This window comes from Ostrea edulis, chromosome 6, assembly GCF_947568905.1.
Source record: "Ostrea edulis chromosome 6, xbOstEdul1.1, whole genome shotgun sequence".
NCBI lineage: Eukaryota > Metazoa > Mollusca > Bivalvia > Ostreida > Ostreidae > Ostrea > Ostrea edulis.
The window spans coordinates 54,837,157-54,851,359 of record NC_079169.1 but is presented as its reverse complement, the minus strand read 5'-3'; the positions used below and the strand labels follow the sequence as shown (position 1 = coordinate 54,851,359).

Here is a 14,203-nt window from a genome sequence, read left to right as displayed (position 1 = left end):
TCATATTTTGAATTACTTAATCATTTATGCTTGAATTATTTCGCTTGTATATATATAAATGGTGTCAGGAATGATTTAAATCTAGAACACAAAGAAATATTCATTTTGTATGTTATCTGTCTTTGATTTGGATCATCAGTTTCTGAATTTTATTTATCAATTTCGGTAAGAGAATAAACTTCCGGTATGAGCGGAAGCGATTGACGGATACCGTGGGGAATTAAAACCGACACGGTAATATTGGCGAGCGCACTCATCCGTGTACTGATACTCTACGCTGAAATGTCGCAAAAACTAATCTCTCAATCTTATGGAGATTTGGAAGAAACTTTAAAAAAGGAGTTACCATTTTCCATTCAAGTAGGTTCGAGTAACCGATTTCTCTTTTTTTAAAATTATTATTATTGAGAATTTGACAGTTCGTTGCCGGGTCGTGGTATCTTATCTAATTCAGAGGAGGGGGGAGGGGGAGAAAACGAACCGTCATCTTCTCAATGGATGATAGTTGATTTATGCAGAGTACATATATGTCTTTCGTATATGTGACTACAATTCGAAGAGTAACATTTATTTCGATTAATTGACAACTGTATATATATATTAATTTATATATATAAATCAACATACAATTTCTTTCGTCAATATTCTGGATCAAGATAAACTGGCTTGTAAACAATACAAGATAATTTTGATGCGAATTATTGAATCGGTCGCTGAAATTCTAAAGATTCTAATCTTTTCCCAAGGAAATCGCAATATGACAGTTTTTAATTACAAGAAGGAATCAGAATAGAAAACTACAAATATTGACTCTATAAAAAATATTAATTCTATCATTTTTTGAAAGAACACTCGTGTGGTTTTCAAAATTTATAAACGTATGAAATGTTATTCAGACATGTAAATATGAAAGTTTTAAATCTATTATTTGTCCCATAACTGGTTTGGACTTCTATATTTGTAAACTGCTAATTGAAGAAGTATTTTCAATTCAGTTATGACACAAAGCTTGAGATGCATATACTCATATAGAAAATCCCGGGATCGCTGTGTGCCTTCACTTTAATTTACGGCTCTGAGAGAATTTAAACAGTGGGGGATATCACCTTCACGCTAGTGAAACCGTTGTATCGTTTTTGGAATGCTTGATTCCTTTTTATTTTGAATAATGATATCCAAATTACAATCCAAATCAAAAATTCAAAACTCCAGTGGCTATTGCATCTGTTGACCAGTTCTCTCCACAGGTTGTGGGGTGGGGGTGGTATTTCTATTACATCCAATGTTCAATGGCAGGCAATTATGTCGCTTGGGTTCGAATTTACTATTAAAGAGTAAAGGTCTATAAATATAGGATACCCAAGTTCGCCGATGTAAAAACAATAAACCAAAAAGATATAAAATTCTACTCTGTATTCTTTTAAAATCAATCTAGATTACTACCAAAGTTCATCCCGAAATTCCGTATACTTCCTAAGATATGCAGATATGAATTCGAAAAAAAAAAAATGCTATTATTTTTGGTCGAATTTTAACTGGGTCCTGTCACTATACCATTGAACATATTGTTTGAGCATAGCTACAAGCTTTTACATAAAATATCAATGTGCAGAAAATTATATCATTTCTAAGTTGAATTTCTTACCCCAATTCATAAACTGAAGTCTTTAATAGCTTCAAGTGACTAAAAATTATAAAACTGTCTGCATTTTCACTTATCACAGTCCTTTTGACCGGTACAACTAATTACCCAAAAAGGACGAGAGAAACCCATAACGATTTAGAGACGCAAATGCTAATTTTTATCAATATCAATATCAATTCATTATAGTACATAAATTATGCTAATAACATACATTTGTATTATGTCTATTCTTATCCAAACCACATTAACACAGGTATTTGACGATTCGTAACAATGATGTTAATTTAGGTAGTTAGTGGCACCAACTGTACTACTTGCAGTCCTCTTTATTTTGCTGTCATCTCTTTACATCATACTCCAAGCAAAAGGAACCACATTTAGCTGTCAGTAACTCACGTAGGGGCCATATTTTCCTTTACTGGGAATTTGGGGCATTGATGATCCTGTTAAATATGAAAAGGCGAAGATAACAAAGAGTGATCAATCTCACAACTCCTACAAGGAATATAGAATTAAGAGTTGAGCAAACACGAACCCCTGGTAACAGAAGAGGTGGGAGCAGGTGCCTAGTAGGAGTAAGCATCCTCTGTTGACCGGTCACACCCGCCGTGAGTCCTAGATAATGTCACTCACCTCATAGGAATAGGAAATTTCAACATAAAATGTGCATAAATGATTTAAGTGAAAAGCATCGATCTACCTTTTACTACTATCTGCTTTCTACCGATCCCACTTCAATTGAAAACATCCGGAAAATCACACCCCTTGAACAGAGATTTGAAAAAAGTCAATGAAATTTACTCTAATGCTCCAAAACTAGATGTTCTACAAAGATGATAAGGAATAAAACTTAACCCAGGGTATATCATTGAATCCCCTGTTAACACCCGTGGGGATGCTGGACTATAAAGGGAATAATCTAAATCATGCTTCAGTTTTAGACATATTTAATATTCCAGTCAATGGGATGGATGAATACGAGTTACCGTACCTATACTGGATTCCTAAACTTTACAAAAACCCTTACAAAGAAAGATACATTACTGGATCGAGTAAATGTTCTACCAATCCCCTATCTTTGCTCCTCACGAAAATATGAACTGCTGTGAAGGAGAAACGCCAAACGTACTTTGTCACAACATATGCCAGAAATGGTGTAAATCAAATATGGATTTTAACACACTCTTAAGAACTTTTAGTTAATTAGAAATCGCAGAACTTTTCTCAATTCAACAGTATCAAAACGAATGTCACGGCTTCTCAACAATTTACACGACCAATCCTCACGATAGAGTAAAGACTAGACTTTTTGACATCATAGACAGTTGCTTGTTCAACAAAAATGGAAAAAGGAAATATTCGTATGTAGTGATCAGTCATCCAAAAATTACTTTGTTAAACACCACTCTGATTACACGCATGAGGACTCTGAAGTTGAAATAAAAACTATGTTGGAGTTTCTCATTGACAATGTCTTTGTGGTCTTTCTTGATCAGGTCTGTTGGTATTCCCATGGGCACGAATTGTGCTCGTTTGTTACCTGACCTGTTTTTATATTCTTATGAAGCAGAGTTTATTCAAGAACTTCTACACAAGAAGATAATATTTCTTGCTGTGGCCTTCCATTCGACATTTAGATATATCGACGACGTTATGTTTCTATTAACAATAATTCATATGTCGATTCGATATATCCCTGTGAATTCGAAATAAAAGACATCAAAGAGTCCTCCACATCTGCTTCGTACTTAGGTATTTTATTGAAAATTAATATTATCGGCAAACTAACAAATCAACTTTATGACAAACGGGATGATTTCAGCTTCTCCATCGTCAACTTCCTATATTTATGTAGCAATATTCCATTATCACCTGCATACGGTGGTGTTTATATGTCTCAACTGATTTGGTCACTCTAGTGCTTGTTCTGTGTATGATCAGTTTTTAAATCAAGGCAGGCTGCTGACACAAACAAGTTTATGTTACAGGGGTTTCAATAATCACGTTTAAAGTCAGCATTTAGCAAAATCTATGGTCGTTATAATGATCTAGTTTGCTAATACAACCTATGATTGGGTCAAACGCTGTCTGATGTGTTTCATATCTGTTGTTTGGCCGTTCTTGGCACACTGATTTTAACTACGGATTACTCCGTTTATCTGATCAAGACATAAGGTTCACGGTGAGTGTGAACGGTCGACATGGGATGCTTACTCCTCCTTGGCACCTGATATCGAATCGACATATGAATGAAAATTAACATTGTTAATAGATAAAACGTCGTCGATATATCTAAATGTCGCATTGAAGGTCACAGCAAGATATTTTTTCTTCTCACGTAGAAGTGATATATTTATAGATTGGGAATCCTAAAGAAAAAAAAGATTGATTGTTTGAAAAGAATTTTTCACTCATTGAGACATCACCAGCTGTAGATGAAGTACCACAAATCTAGACCTATGCTTAGCGCTTACGGTCGTAGCAGTGAGGGTTCTTTAACATGCCAACGCCTGTCGCCACAGGACCTTCATTTCAAAGCTCATATCCGAAAGACCCGCGATTCTCACTTCTAAACGCTGAACGTGTGACGAAAAAGCAATCACTACCTATGTATGAATTGAAAAGTGCGTGAAAACGGATCTGTGAAAAATAAGTAGGTCTGAATTCAAAACTGTATACAATATAGAATACTTAAGCATTCATGATTATTGATATTTTTTTTTAATTTCTAGGCTTATTTTCCCGTTAAGCTGTTGAGGAAAGGATTGGTAACAAAGAGAATTGTATGGGTGGACAACTGGCCCGAATTCAAAACGGTGGTAGTTTCAGACGACAAGGTTAGTCGAACATTATATTTGAACAGTACCTTTCCGAATTCCACAAGGTTGACTCTGGTTGGGTTTTTGGTTGTTGTTTTTTTTTTAATTTAGAAAAAGAACGTTTCCGCACAGCGAGCGTATTGTTACTGCAGAAATGACACAGACTGCATCTCCATTCTTGACTCTATGCTACGACACATATCAGAAACTCTTTCCAACTCTCTTTTCCTCTATGGTAAGAGTTACATATACACCATTTGCATTTCTTAAACAGACGGTACTACTGTGGTACTACTGTAGTAGTAAAAACATTTATTCTCGTTAAAAATCCCAAAGTCATTTTCTATGAGTATCAAGATCACTTGGAAAACGGACGATCACAAAGGAGCTATGCATATGATAAGGATTCCATAGTTATTTGAGCAGCAAAAATTGCTGTGCCTTTCTTTCAGATATGACGTATGTTTTTAAGGCAAGAAAATGTGCTTTGATTTGGCTTTATGATATCGTAAAATATCTCGGTGGTGTTCAAAATAGAGTAGGCTCATTGTGGACCACCACAAGGACTCCAATACGCCAGTTTCGAGATTAGAGCTCTCCTGTGTAGGAGGTGCATTTAGTGGAACTTTGAATGCTTAGGTGGGACAGAGTGGTAGTATAGTCAGTGAGAAAGACGATCAAATGTATAAAAACCGACTTCTTTTTAAATACTTGATGTAGGAAATATAAAATACTACCAAAAGAAATGTTTTGCTAAAGTGGAAATATAAATACAATGCTATATATCCAAACAATGTCCTGGATATGATAGCTAGGAGCAACAAAATACCGTGATATAATAAGAATTCTAAGTATTTAATTACTTCTTGAATACTTATCATTTACTTAGTTTGTGTATCAGTCGAAATTGGGGGATGAAACTGCGTGTGATAAACTTACTGAGCATATCTGTCCCACTCCCGCGTGTAAACAAGTTGTTTTGCACCTTACTAAGTACGAGAGTTCTCCAAAGGGAAATAACTCGGACATATCTCGAAACCGGCGTATTCACGCAGTTTTACCTGTTTGTCGCCGAAATCTTTCAATCGGCGTAAATCACAATCAGTGAAAACGAAATTCTGCTTTAAGCATTTCTTCATAATTTTAGGGGAAATCCCCACTGTAGAAAGATTTTTCAAAAGGAAATCAGAATACCCGTGCCGGAATGTACTTAAAATTCCAGAACGGCCATACCGGTTGCAGTAGCTCAGTGGAATAGTGTTCGCTTCGTAATCGGGAGGTCGTGAGTTCGAGCACCGCTCGTGCCGTGGCTGCGTCAAGCCTAAGACGAAATCACAGGTAGCGATTGTTCCTTCGCCAAGCGCTCTGCATTTAAAAGTGAGAATCGCGGGTCTTTGGGATGTGACCTTAAAACGGGGGTCCCATGTCGCAGCATGCATTGGCACGATAAAGAATCCTCATTGCCACGGCCCTGAGCGCTAAGAGCATGTCAAAACTTGTGTTACCTCTGCAGTTGGCGACGTCTCAATATGAGTGAAAATTCTCGACAGGACGTAACACAAACATACAATCAGAATGGTCATCTTTGCAGACATATTCACATGTCTCTATGTTGTTTTTTCAGGTTGTACCCCCAGTGTAACCGATGGCTTAATCCGTTTACGTGCTTCTTCCGTTCGACGTGTTTCTACGGACGCCTACATGCTGACTCTGCCCAGTAAAAACATTAAATCACCGTCAGTATTATTCCTTTTCACACTGTCATTCCGGCAGTTTATTTAACCGTGGCCATAACTTTCCTGGTTGTTCCATAATCATCATAAATACTTTTAATGCTATAGTATTCAAAGAGGACGGTTATATCACTATGAACTGTATAAAACTGGCAGAATATCGAGTCACATATGCAATATTCTTTTACCTTTATTGTAGATAATTTGTCTATGTATCAAGTTCTATTACAGACCACTCCCAGATGGGTTCATAGTAACTAGTGTAAAGGAGCATCACCTAGACACAATGGTGGAAGAGTGGCAGCATTCTGGAGTGTTCGATGATACTAAGAAATGGATAGCCGAGGTAACCCGACATTCCCCAAGTGTCTGTATAGAGAACAAACAGGGAGACCCCGTGGCCTGGGCTATACAACACGAATATGGATGCATTGGAATGTTACAAGTAGTTCCTAAGTATCAGAGAGCCAAATTAGGAAGTGTTGTGACAATGTTAATGGCACAAAAAATACACAACAAGGGAGACTACTTATATTCTTCTGTTGCCGTTGATAATCACGTTTCGCTTGCCTTCCATGAAAAGAACAGTTTTGAATATTTGTCAGGTATTATGACAGCCTATGTAAACTATGAATTTCCCAAAGCACGTCAGACTATATAACTACATATGGAATAATTTGAAAATGCCATGTGAAACATTGAAGACCATGAACGTTTTCACATTATTTACGTAAAACAAAAAAATCAAAATATTACATTTCACGTGAAATTCATGCACGAATCTCTTAAAGTGAAATTCATGTGAACCACTTTTCGCATGATTTTGCTGTTCACGTGAAATTCATGCGAGCATTTTAACGTGAATTTCACGTGAATTGCTGTTCACGTGAAATTCCTGTCAATATTGTGATGTAAATTCACATGAATCAATTTTCACGTAAAACTTACATGAAATTTACGTGAATTTCACGTGAAAGATTCAAGTGAATTTCATATGAACAGCAATTCACGTGAAATTCGCATGAGGCACAGTTTGGACGCATCAAATGAAGGAAGATTTTGCTGTGCTTACGTGGGATTTTCCATTATTTGATCAAACAACAATGTAAATCGGTCATTAATACATGAATTGCACCAATAAAATATGTACATTTAATTTTGATTTGAAAGTTTTCAATTTCGTGTAATGTTTTCCCATTGAACTTTTAAGTAAAGATTGTGAATAATGCAGAAATAAAGACCATTTTGTGTTAAATATGGGTTTTGAGCAATATTTATACATTTACAAATAGTTTTACAAAATTCGGCGTGAAGCGTCACAGTTAGCGCTCCCTAAGTGTGCCGGCGTGAAGCGTCACAGTTAGCGCTCCCTGAGTGTGCCGGCGTGAAGCGTCACAGTTAGCGCTCCCTGAGTGTGCCGGCGTGAAGCGTCACAGTTAGCGCTCCCTGAGTGTGCCGGCGTGAAGCGTCACAGTTAGCGCACCCTGAGTGTGCCGGCGTGAAGCGTCACAGTTAGCGCTCCCTGAGTGTGCCGGCGTGAAGCGTCACAGTTAGCGCTCCCTGAGTGTGCCGGCGTGAAGCGTCACAGTTAGCGCTCCCTGAGTGTGCCGGCGTGAAGCGTCACAGTTAGCGCTCCCTGAGTCAAACTCCCCGTCGAGGCCTCATTACGTCACAGTGCCTACGAATAGACCTCTCCTATGTGACGCACCACAATATACAGATTTGTATATTGTGAGTCCGCGATTATCACGCAGATAAATTACACTAAAGAAGTAGTTCGCAGTTAAAAGTCTGAAGATATTAATATTAAAAGCATTAATATAAAAGTATGGATTTTATTTTAAACATAAAATGATCAAAAGATCATTAAAAAGTAGGGATACTCTGTTCAGATTATTGTGTAAAGTAATGAATTTGATGTTTACGTTCTTGTTTTGAAAGTTGGTTACGTTTGACGTTATGTTTTTTCGTCATTCTACAGTGACGTCACAGTATACGCGGCCTAAGAAATCGCTATCCCATAATGCCTAAGTGGAAGAGTTTGGTTTGTGAGCAAACGAACTCTGGTGGAAGTTTGCTCCCTGAGTGTGCCGGCGTGAAGCGTCACAGTTAGCGCTCCCTGAGTGTACCGGCGTGAAGCGTTACAGTTAGCGCTCCCTGAGTGTGCCGGTGTGAAGCGTCACAGTTAGCGCTCCCTGAGTGTGCCGGCGCGAAGCGTCACAGTTAGCGCTCCCTGAGTGTACCGGCGTGAAGCGTTACAGTTAGCGCTCCCTGAGTGTGCCGGCGTGAAGTGTCACAGTTAGCGCTCCCTGAGTGTGCCGGCGTGAAGCGTCACAGTTCATACTTTCATGTAGTTTATTTCGTATATTACATTCTACATTCATTTTTGTTGGAATTCCCCATCCATTAAAATAGACGTAATATGTTTATCTGTATTCCTACACACATTGTTTACAACTGCAATGCATACATGAGATAATGGTTATCATTACAATTTGTAGAGATGTATATCACAGACGAAACATTGGAAATGTAAATATTATGCAATGACAGGCTGTGATGTAAATAGGTATGTAGTAAACTTCAATTACTCCTGAAATTATATTAGATGGATTATATTTGTATCTCTGCAACAGATTATTTACTTGTCCAACCTTGAAGTACAAAATTAAGGTCATCTTTCTTAATCTTAACCGATTTTTGATCAAGCGTGCAGGAATGATCCCTCACAGATACATATATTAGAAAGAAAGAAAAAAGATAGATACCTGTAGATGGATGGATACAAAATGTAGAGAGAGAGAGAGAGAGACTATAGGAGGTCGTGGGATTGAGTCCCGCTCGTATTTTAACCACATCAAACCCAAGGCATCAAAATAAGTAGCGACTAGGCCTTCGCCAAGCACTCGGTAATTAAAAGTGAAAATCTCGGTTCTTTCGGAGAGGCGTTGGCCAGAGGATGAAAAAAACCCATTGCCACGACCAAGAGCGTCATGTTGTTCATGTTGTTCTAAATGTAGTACTATACATATATCTGTGAATGTGATTGATTGAATATTGTTTAACGTCCCTCTCGAGAATGTTTCACTCTTATGGAGACGTCACCAATGCCGGTGAAGGGCTACAAAATTGAGCAGGGAGGGATCTTTATCGTGCCAACAGATAGATAAATAAAGTCCATTCTACATGTATATACATCAATATATTTAAAGTTTAAGGATCGCCCACGATATCACTGCATGGTGAAATAAAAGCCATTTTATCCATGCATGTCGGAGTCCATGTTTAAATTAGCTACAGGTCGTTTTAATAGAGTACATGCACATGGTCCGAACTGTTGGCGACAAAAATGTTATTGACTCGTCGGTTGGTGTCTGAGTTTTCGTCCCAGATCAAAGGTCACTCGGTGTCATCCCGTATTTCCCCATTGGTTGTCCTTTCCACTAAATGGACACTAGTAAACCCGTCGTTACATGTCATTTGGACATCATGATGAAATGGTCGATTTTCGGGGTCTCTCATGTTCATGATATTGAGAAATCTGGCACCAACTGCACCAGTAATCCGAGATTCCTCTGACTCTTACCCCCGCTTTTATATTTGACATGTGCGGGGGAGAGTCAGAGCGGACTCCATATTGAAAAGTGGGAATTCAGCGACACCAGCTGGTGTCGCTGCTTTACCTACCTCTTACAACTTTATTTCGCGGATCTATCTTCCAAGACGTGAGAATTCAGTTAACGGAAGATAAATCTATAAACACATCATGATTAATACGATGCTATCGCCGTTTAAACGGCCCTAACACCGACAAATGGAGCATCACTTGAATTAGGTCGCCGCCTCGCCATTTGATTTCTTTGCGCATGACGTCAGCACATGTAAACACAAAATTCCATCGTTTAAACGGCGATAGCATCGTATTAATCATGATGTATTTGTAGAATAATCTTCCGATAACTGAATCCTCGCGTCTTGGAAGATGGGTCCGCGAAATAAAGTTGTAAGAGGTAGGTAAAGCAGCGACACCAGCTGGTGTCGCTGAATTCCCACTTTTCAATATGGAGTCCGCTCTGACTCTCCCCCGCACATGTCAAATATAAAAGCGGGGGTAAGAGTCAGAGGATTCTCGGATTACTGCACCAGCTGATTATTTCTACATATGGTGTGTTCCACGGGAGTCATCAGTTTCACTTTCGGTAGTTTTGCCATCGGTGACGTCTTGCCTCATTTGTTCCTCAGCTACATCCGGAGGTGACGTTCCGCATGGCACTGTCCGGGATATGGGGGTGGGTGGGGTGGTATAGCACTGACTTCTATCAAGTCCATGTCATGTGACAATATTTGAGTGATAGGTAATATTACATACTGACAGGACAATATCAGATCTCATCGTCTGGTAATTGAAATGTGACAATCTCGCATCTTTCTTTCTGTATGAGACATTGTATAAATTCGTTTATTTGGAACTCTCCTCCATTGTGCAGTGAGATGTCCCACAGTAATTGAAAATACATGTAGTCAACATGGACCACATTCCCAATCATCTCCGGTCAACATAAGGCAACACCCAGGGAACGTTCTTTATCGTGTGTCCTGAGTGAAAGAGCGTGGTGGTTAACAACTGACTTACATGTTGTGTACGATAGCTTTGGTTGTTCAAAGCCTTAAAGAGTTCTATATAATCAGATGCATGTCCGCTAAATTGTTCCCAATAACACCTTTCTCTCTCTGTTCTTCTTGGCTCTCCATTTCTTGTTGACTTGACTACAGCACCATCTTACAAAGAATGACCGAATGCGAAGTTTGGGGTCGTTACTAAGTCTTCCTAAATCGAGTTATGAATTTAAAGGTTTTTTTCGTTGAAATTAAGCGACTTTAGTGAATGCTAATTAAGAAATAAATTTCAGTTTTTAAAATACACGAGGGTCTGAACTGCGACGCTTCATGCTCATGAGAAGTATACCGGTGTGAAGTGTTGCAGTCCATTACACCCTCGTGTGTTTTCAAAAATGAAATTTACACGTATGTATATTTACATTTTACTTTCATATTTCTATCGGAATTTCGTCATTAAAATAAATGTATCATATTTATCAAAATTTATACAGTTTGTTCATAGCTGCATTGTATTCACAAGGAAATGGCTATCCTTACAATTGGTATATATATTGAAGGCAAAACATTGGAAATGTAAAAATTCCAAAGTGAATCAAAGTAATGTTTTATCATATGTAAAGGTGCTCCGATTTGAAATCTGACCAAATCAATCCGTTTTGTACAGGTAGAACCATCGTGTGTAAACTGAATGTTCCGATCGCCGTTTTCCCTCCATGTCCAAAAGAAGTACTTATGTTGATATTGAAGGTACATTGTGTCATTGTTGATATCGATCAAGAGATGTACTTAGAGTCATTACTGCGCGATTGAGAAATAATTAATGATATTGATAAAGTTGTCCTCTTCATGCCAGATGGGAAAATGTCCATTAACCCAGAGAACGTATAAATATCCATTGAGTCTGAATGTTCATTGCGTAAATACTCTACCGTAAATCTCATTGTAGTGTTGTAGTTCTATTTTGCTTTACTTTATTATGATCTCTTGATATTAGATTCGCTTGGCTTGGCGTTTGCTTTAGGGCTGGATTTAGGATTTCGAGTTAAGTTTAGTTAAGGTTAAATTCAAGGTTAGGTGTCAAAAGGACCAAAGTGTTAAATGTAGAATTAGGTTCAGTAGCTAGTATTAGAAGTGACTAGGTTTAAGGTTATGTTCTAGATTTAGTAGTTAGGGTATAGGTAGAAGTGTCTGGTTGGGGGTAGCGTGGAGTGACACGTTTAGACCTACTAAAATCAATGTTCACGATTGACTACATGCATTAATCGAAAGATGAATTCAAAGAATGTTGATTTTGTATTCAATATCTACCATACTGACCCTATCTAATCCCCTCATTTCATAAAAAGAACCAATGAGCGCATTAACTCCATATCCTTTTCATAGACAAATACTGTTGAAGTCGTATTCGATATCAACATAATATGTTACCCTAATCTTGTAAGTAAAGGCATTCTAATTGTTGATCAGTGAGATTTTGGGGAAATTGAAATTTTGTATATAAAGACATTTTTTGCTTGCCAATGTTGCATCAATGCTACATATACAACTCTTGTATAATGAGTTATAAATCTAAGGGTCATTTCGAAATTAGATGTGACGTCATAACGGAAACTTTTATGCTAAATATGTTGTGTCCTTACTCGAGATTGACGTAGAGTATTTCTTGAAAATTTTCCGGAAACGAATGGACGGAGAGGACACATGGAAGGGGGACACGTGATCATCCTGAAGTATACTGAATCACAAAGAGGAGGGGTTCATGGAAACGCCCCTGTCAGTTCTCTGTGTTCGTAATCTTAACACAAGGTGATCAATATCGGAGACATACACAACATCAAAATACAGAAAGGGAAAAAAACCAAAAAAACAACAACACCCAAACCCACCGCTTATTACGAATTCACGCATTTTACAAAGTGATATTCATTCCCCTATAAGAAGAAAATAACAAACAAAAATATTGCATATACGAAGTTTGGGTAAAATGAACTGTTTTTGTTTTTTTGCTGGCCCTGGAGGTTCGCTACGACAGGGCTGTGACTGTGTTCCTCAGAAATCAGAGGAAAACTGGTCAAAAAGGGAGGGAAACACCTCACCCTGCCTGGAAAATTTCATTTTCTGTCACTTTAGATCAAACTCAGAGTGTTTCATTTTTTTCGAAAATTGAGCCAATCAGAAGATTTTCTCTGAAAAGAGGAAAAAATCATACCCTTGCTATGACCATGTTTTACTGTATAATGAAGTTTGGGTATAATGTACTGTTTTTGCTGGCCCAGGAGGTTCGCTATAACTGTGTTTTTGTTTTACTGCATTATGAAGTTTGTGTATAATGAACTGTTTATTTTTTTGCTGGTCCTGGAGGTTCGCTATAATCATGTTTTACTGTATAATGAAGTTTGGATTTAATGAACTGTTTTTGCTGGCCCTGGAGGTTCGCTATAACCATGTTTTACTGTATTGTGAAGTTTGGGTATAATGAACTTTTTTTGCTGGTCTGGAGATTCGCTATAACCATGTATTACTGTATAATGAAGTTTTGATATAATGAACAGCCTTTGGTGGCCCCGGAGGTTCGCTATAACCATGTTTTACTGTATAATGAAGTTTGGGTATAATGAACTGGTTTTTTTGCTGGCCCTGGAGGTTCGCTATAACCATGTTTTACTGCATAATGAAGTTTAGATTTAATGAACAGTTTTTGCTGGCCCCGGAGGTTCGTTATAACCATGTTTTGCTGTATAATGAAGTTTGGGTATAATGAACTGGTTTTCTTTTTGGTGCTGGCCTTGGAGGTTCGTTATAACCATGTTTTACTGTATATAATATATTTCTTACTTAGCAAGAAAATTATTTAGTTTTTCATGAAACACATCCATAATCAATAGCCTTTCTACAAAATCAATTCTTACATGGACTGTACTTAAATGCAGCTATGAGAATGATTCCCCTCAATTTCAAGAAAACATATCTGATATCGAAATTGAGCATAATTGGCTGGGCTTATACCCATTGTCAATAGGTAAACCCATAGGAATTTGAAACACAAAAATCATCCTTTCCTCTTCTTCAGTTTTGGTCATGTAACTACACACTCTGTGACCCTTAATCATAAAATACATTCAAAGCTGTTTTAATTAGTTTGAGGTTAAAGTTTGTATCACCTGCATTTTATTGCAACAGCTGGTGGCACACATTAACATTTAGGCCATTTAAATCCTGTAAAAACAGCCATTGTGTACAAAGTTCCACTCCAAAATCTGTTTGCATTTCATTTAGAAATAGCACTGAAAGCTGTCTAGATCTTAGCTGATGTCCATTTATAGATTTCAAATTAAATCATAATACTCTTTCTTTTGTACATGAATTTTCATCTGCATTAAATGTAC

The 14,203-nt window shown here is 37.7% G+C and overlaps 2 protein-coding genes across 2 annotated transcripts; both read left to right on the top strand.

The window, feature by feature from the left end:
• Positions 1-261: 261 nt before the first annotated feature.
• Positions 262-5,297, top strand: LOC130046857 (uncharacterized). The gene is made up of 3 exons (XM_056140070.1): positions 262-360; positions 4,378-4,482; positions 4,576-5,297. The coding sequence occupies exons 1-3, from the start codon at positions 283-285 to the stop codon at positions 4,732-4,734; spliced, it is 342 nt and encodes a 113-aa protein (XP_055996045.1). The 5' UTR covers positions 262-282; the 3' UTR covers positions 4,735-5,297.
• On the top strand, positions 5,295-7,432 carry LOC125683495 (glycine N-acyltransferase-like protein 3). Its single transcript, XM_048924722.2, has 2 exons — positions 5,295-6,200; positions 6,429-7,432. Exons 1-2 carry the CDS (start codon positions 6,040-6,042, stop codon positions 6,856-6,858), a joined length of 591 nt encoding a protein of 196 aa, XP_048780679.1. The 5' UTR covers positions 5,295-6,039; the 3' UTR covers positions 6,859-7,432.
• The last annotated feature ends 6,771 nt before the right edge of the window (positions 7,433-14,203 follow it).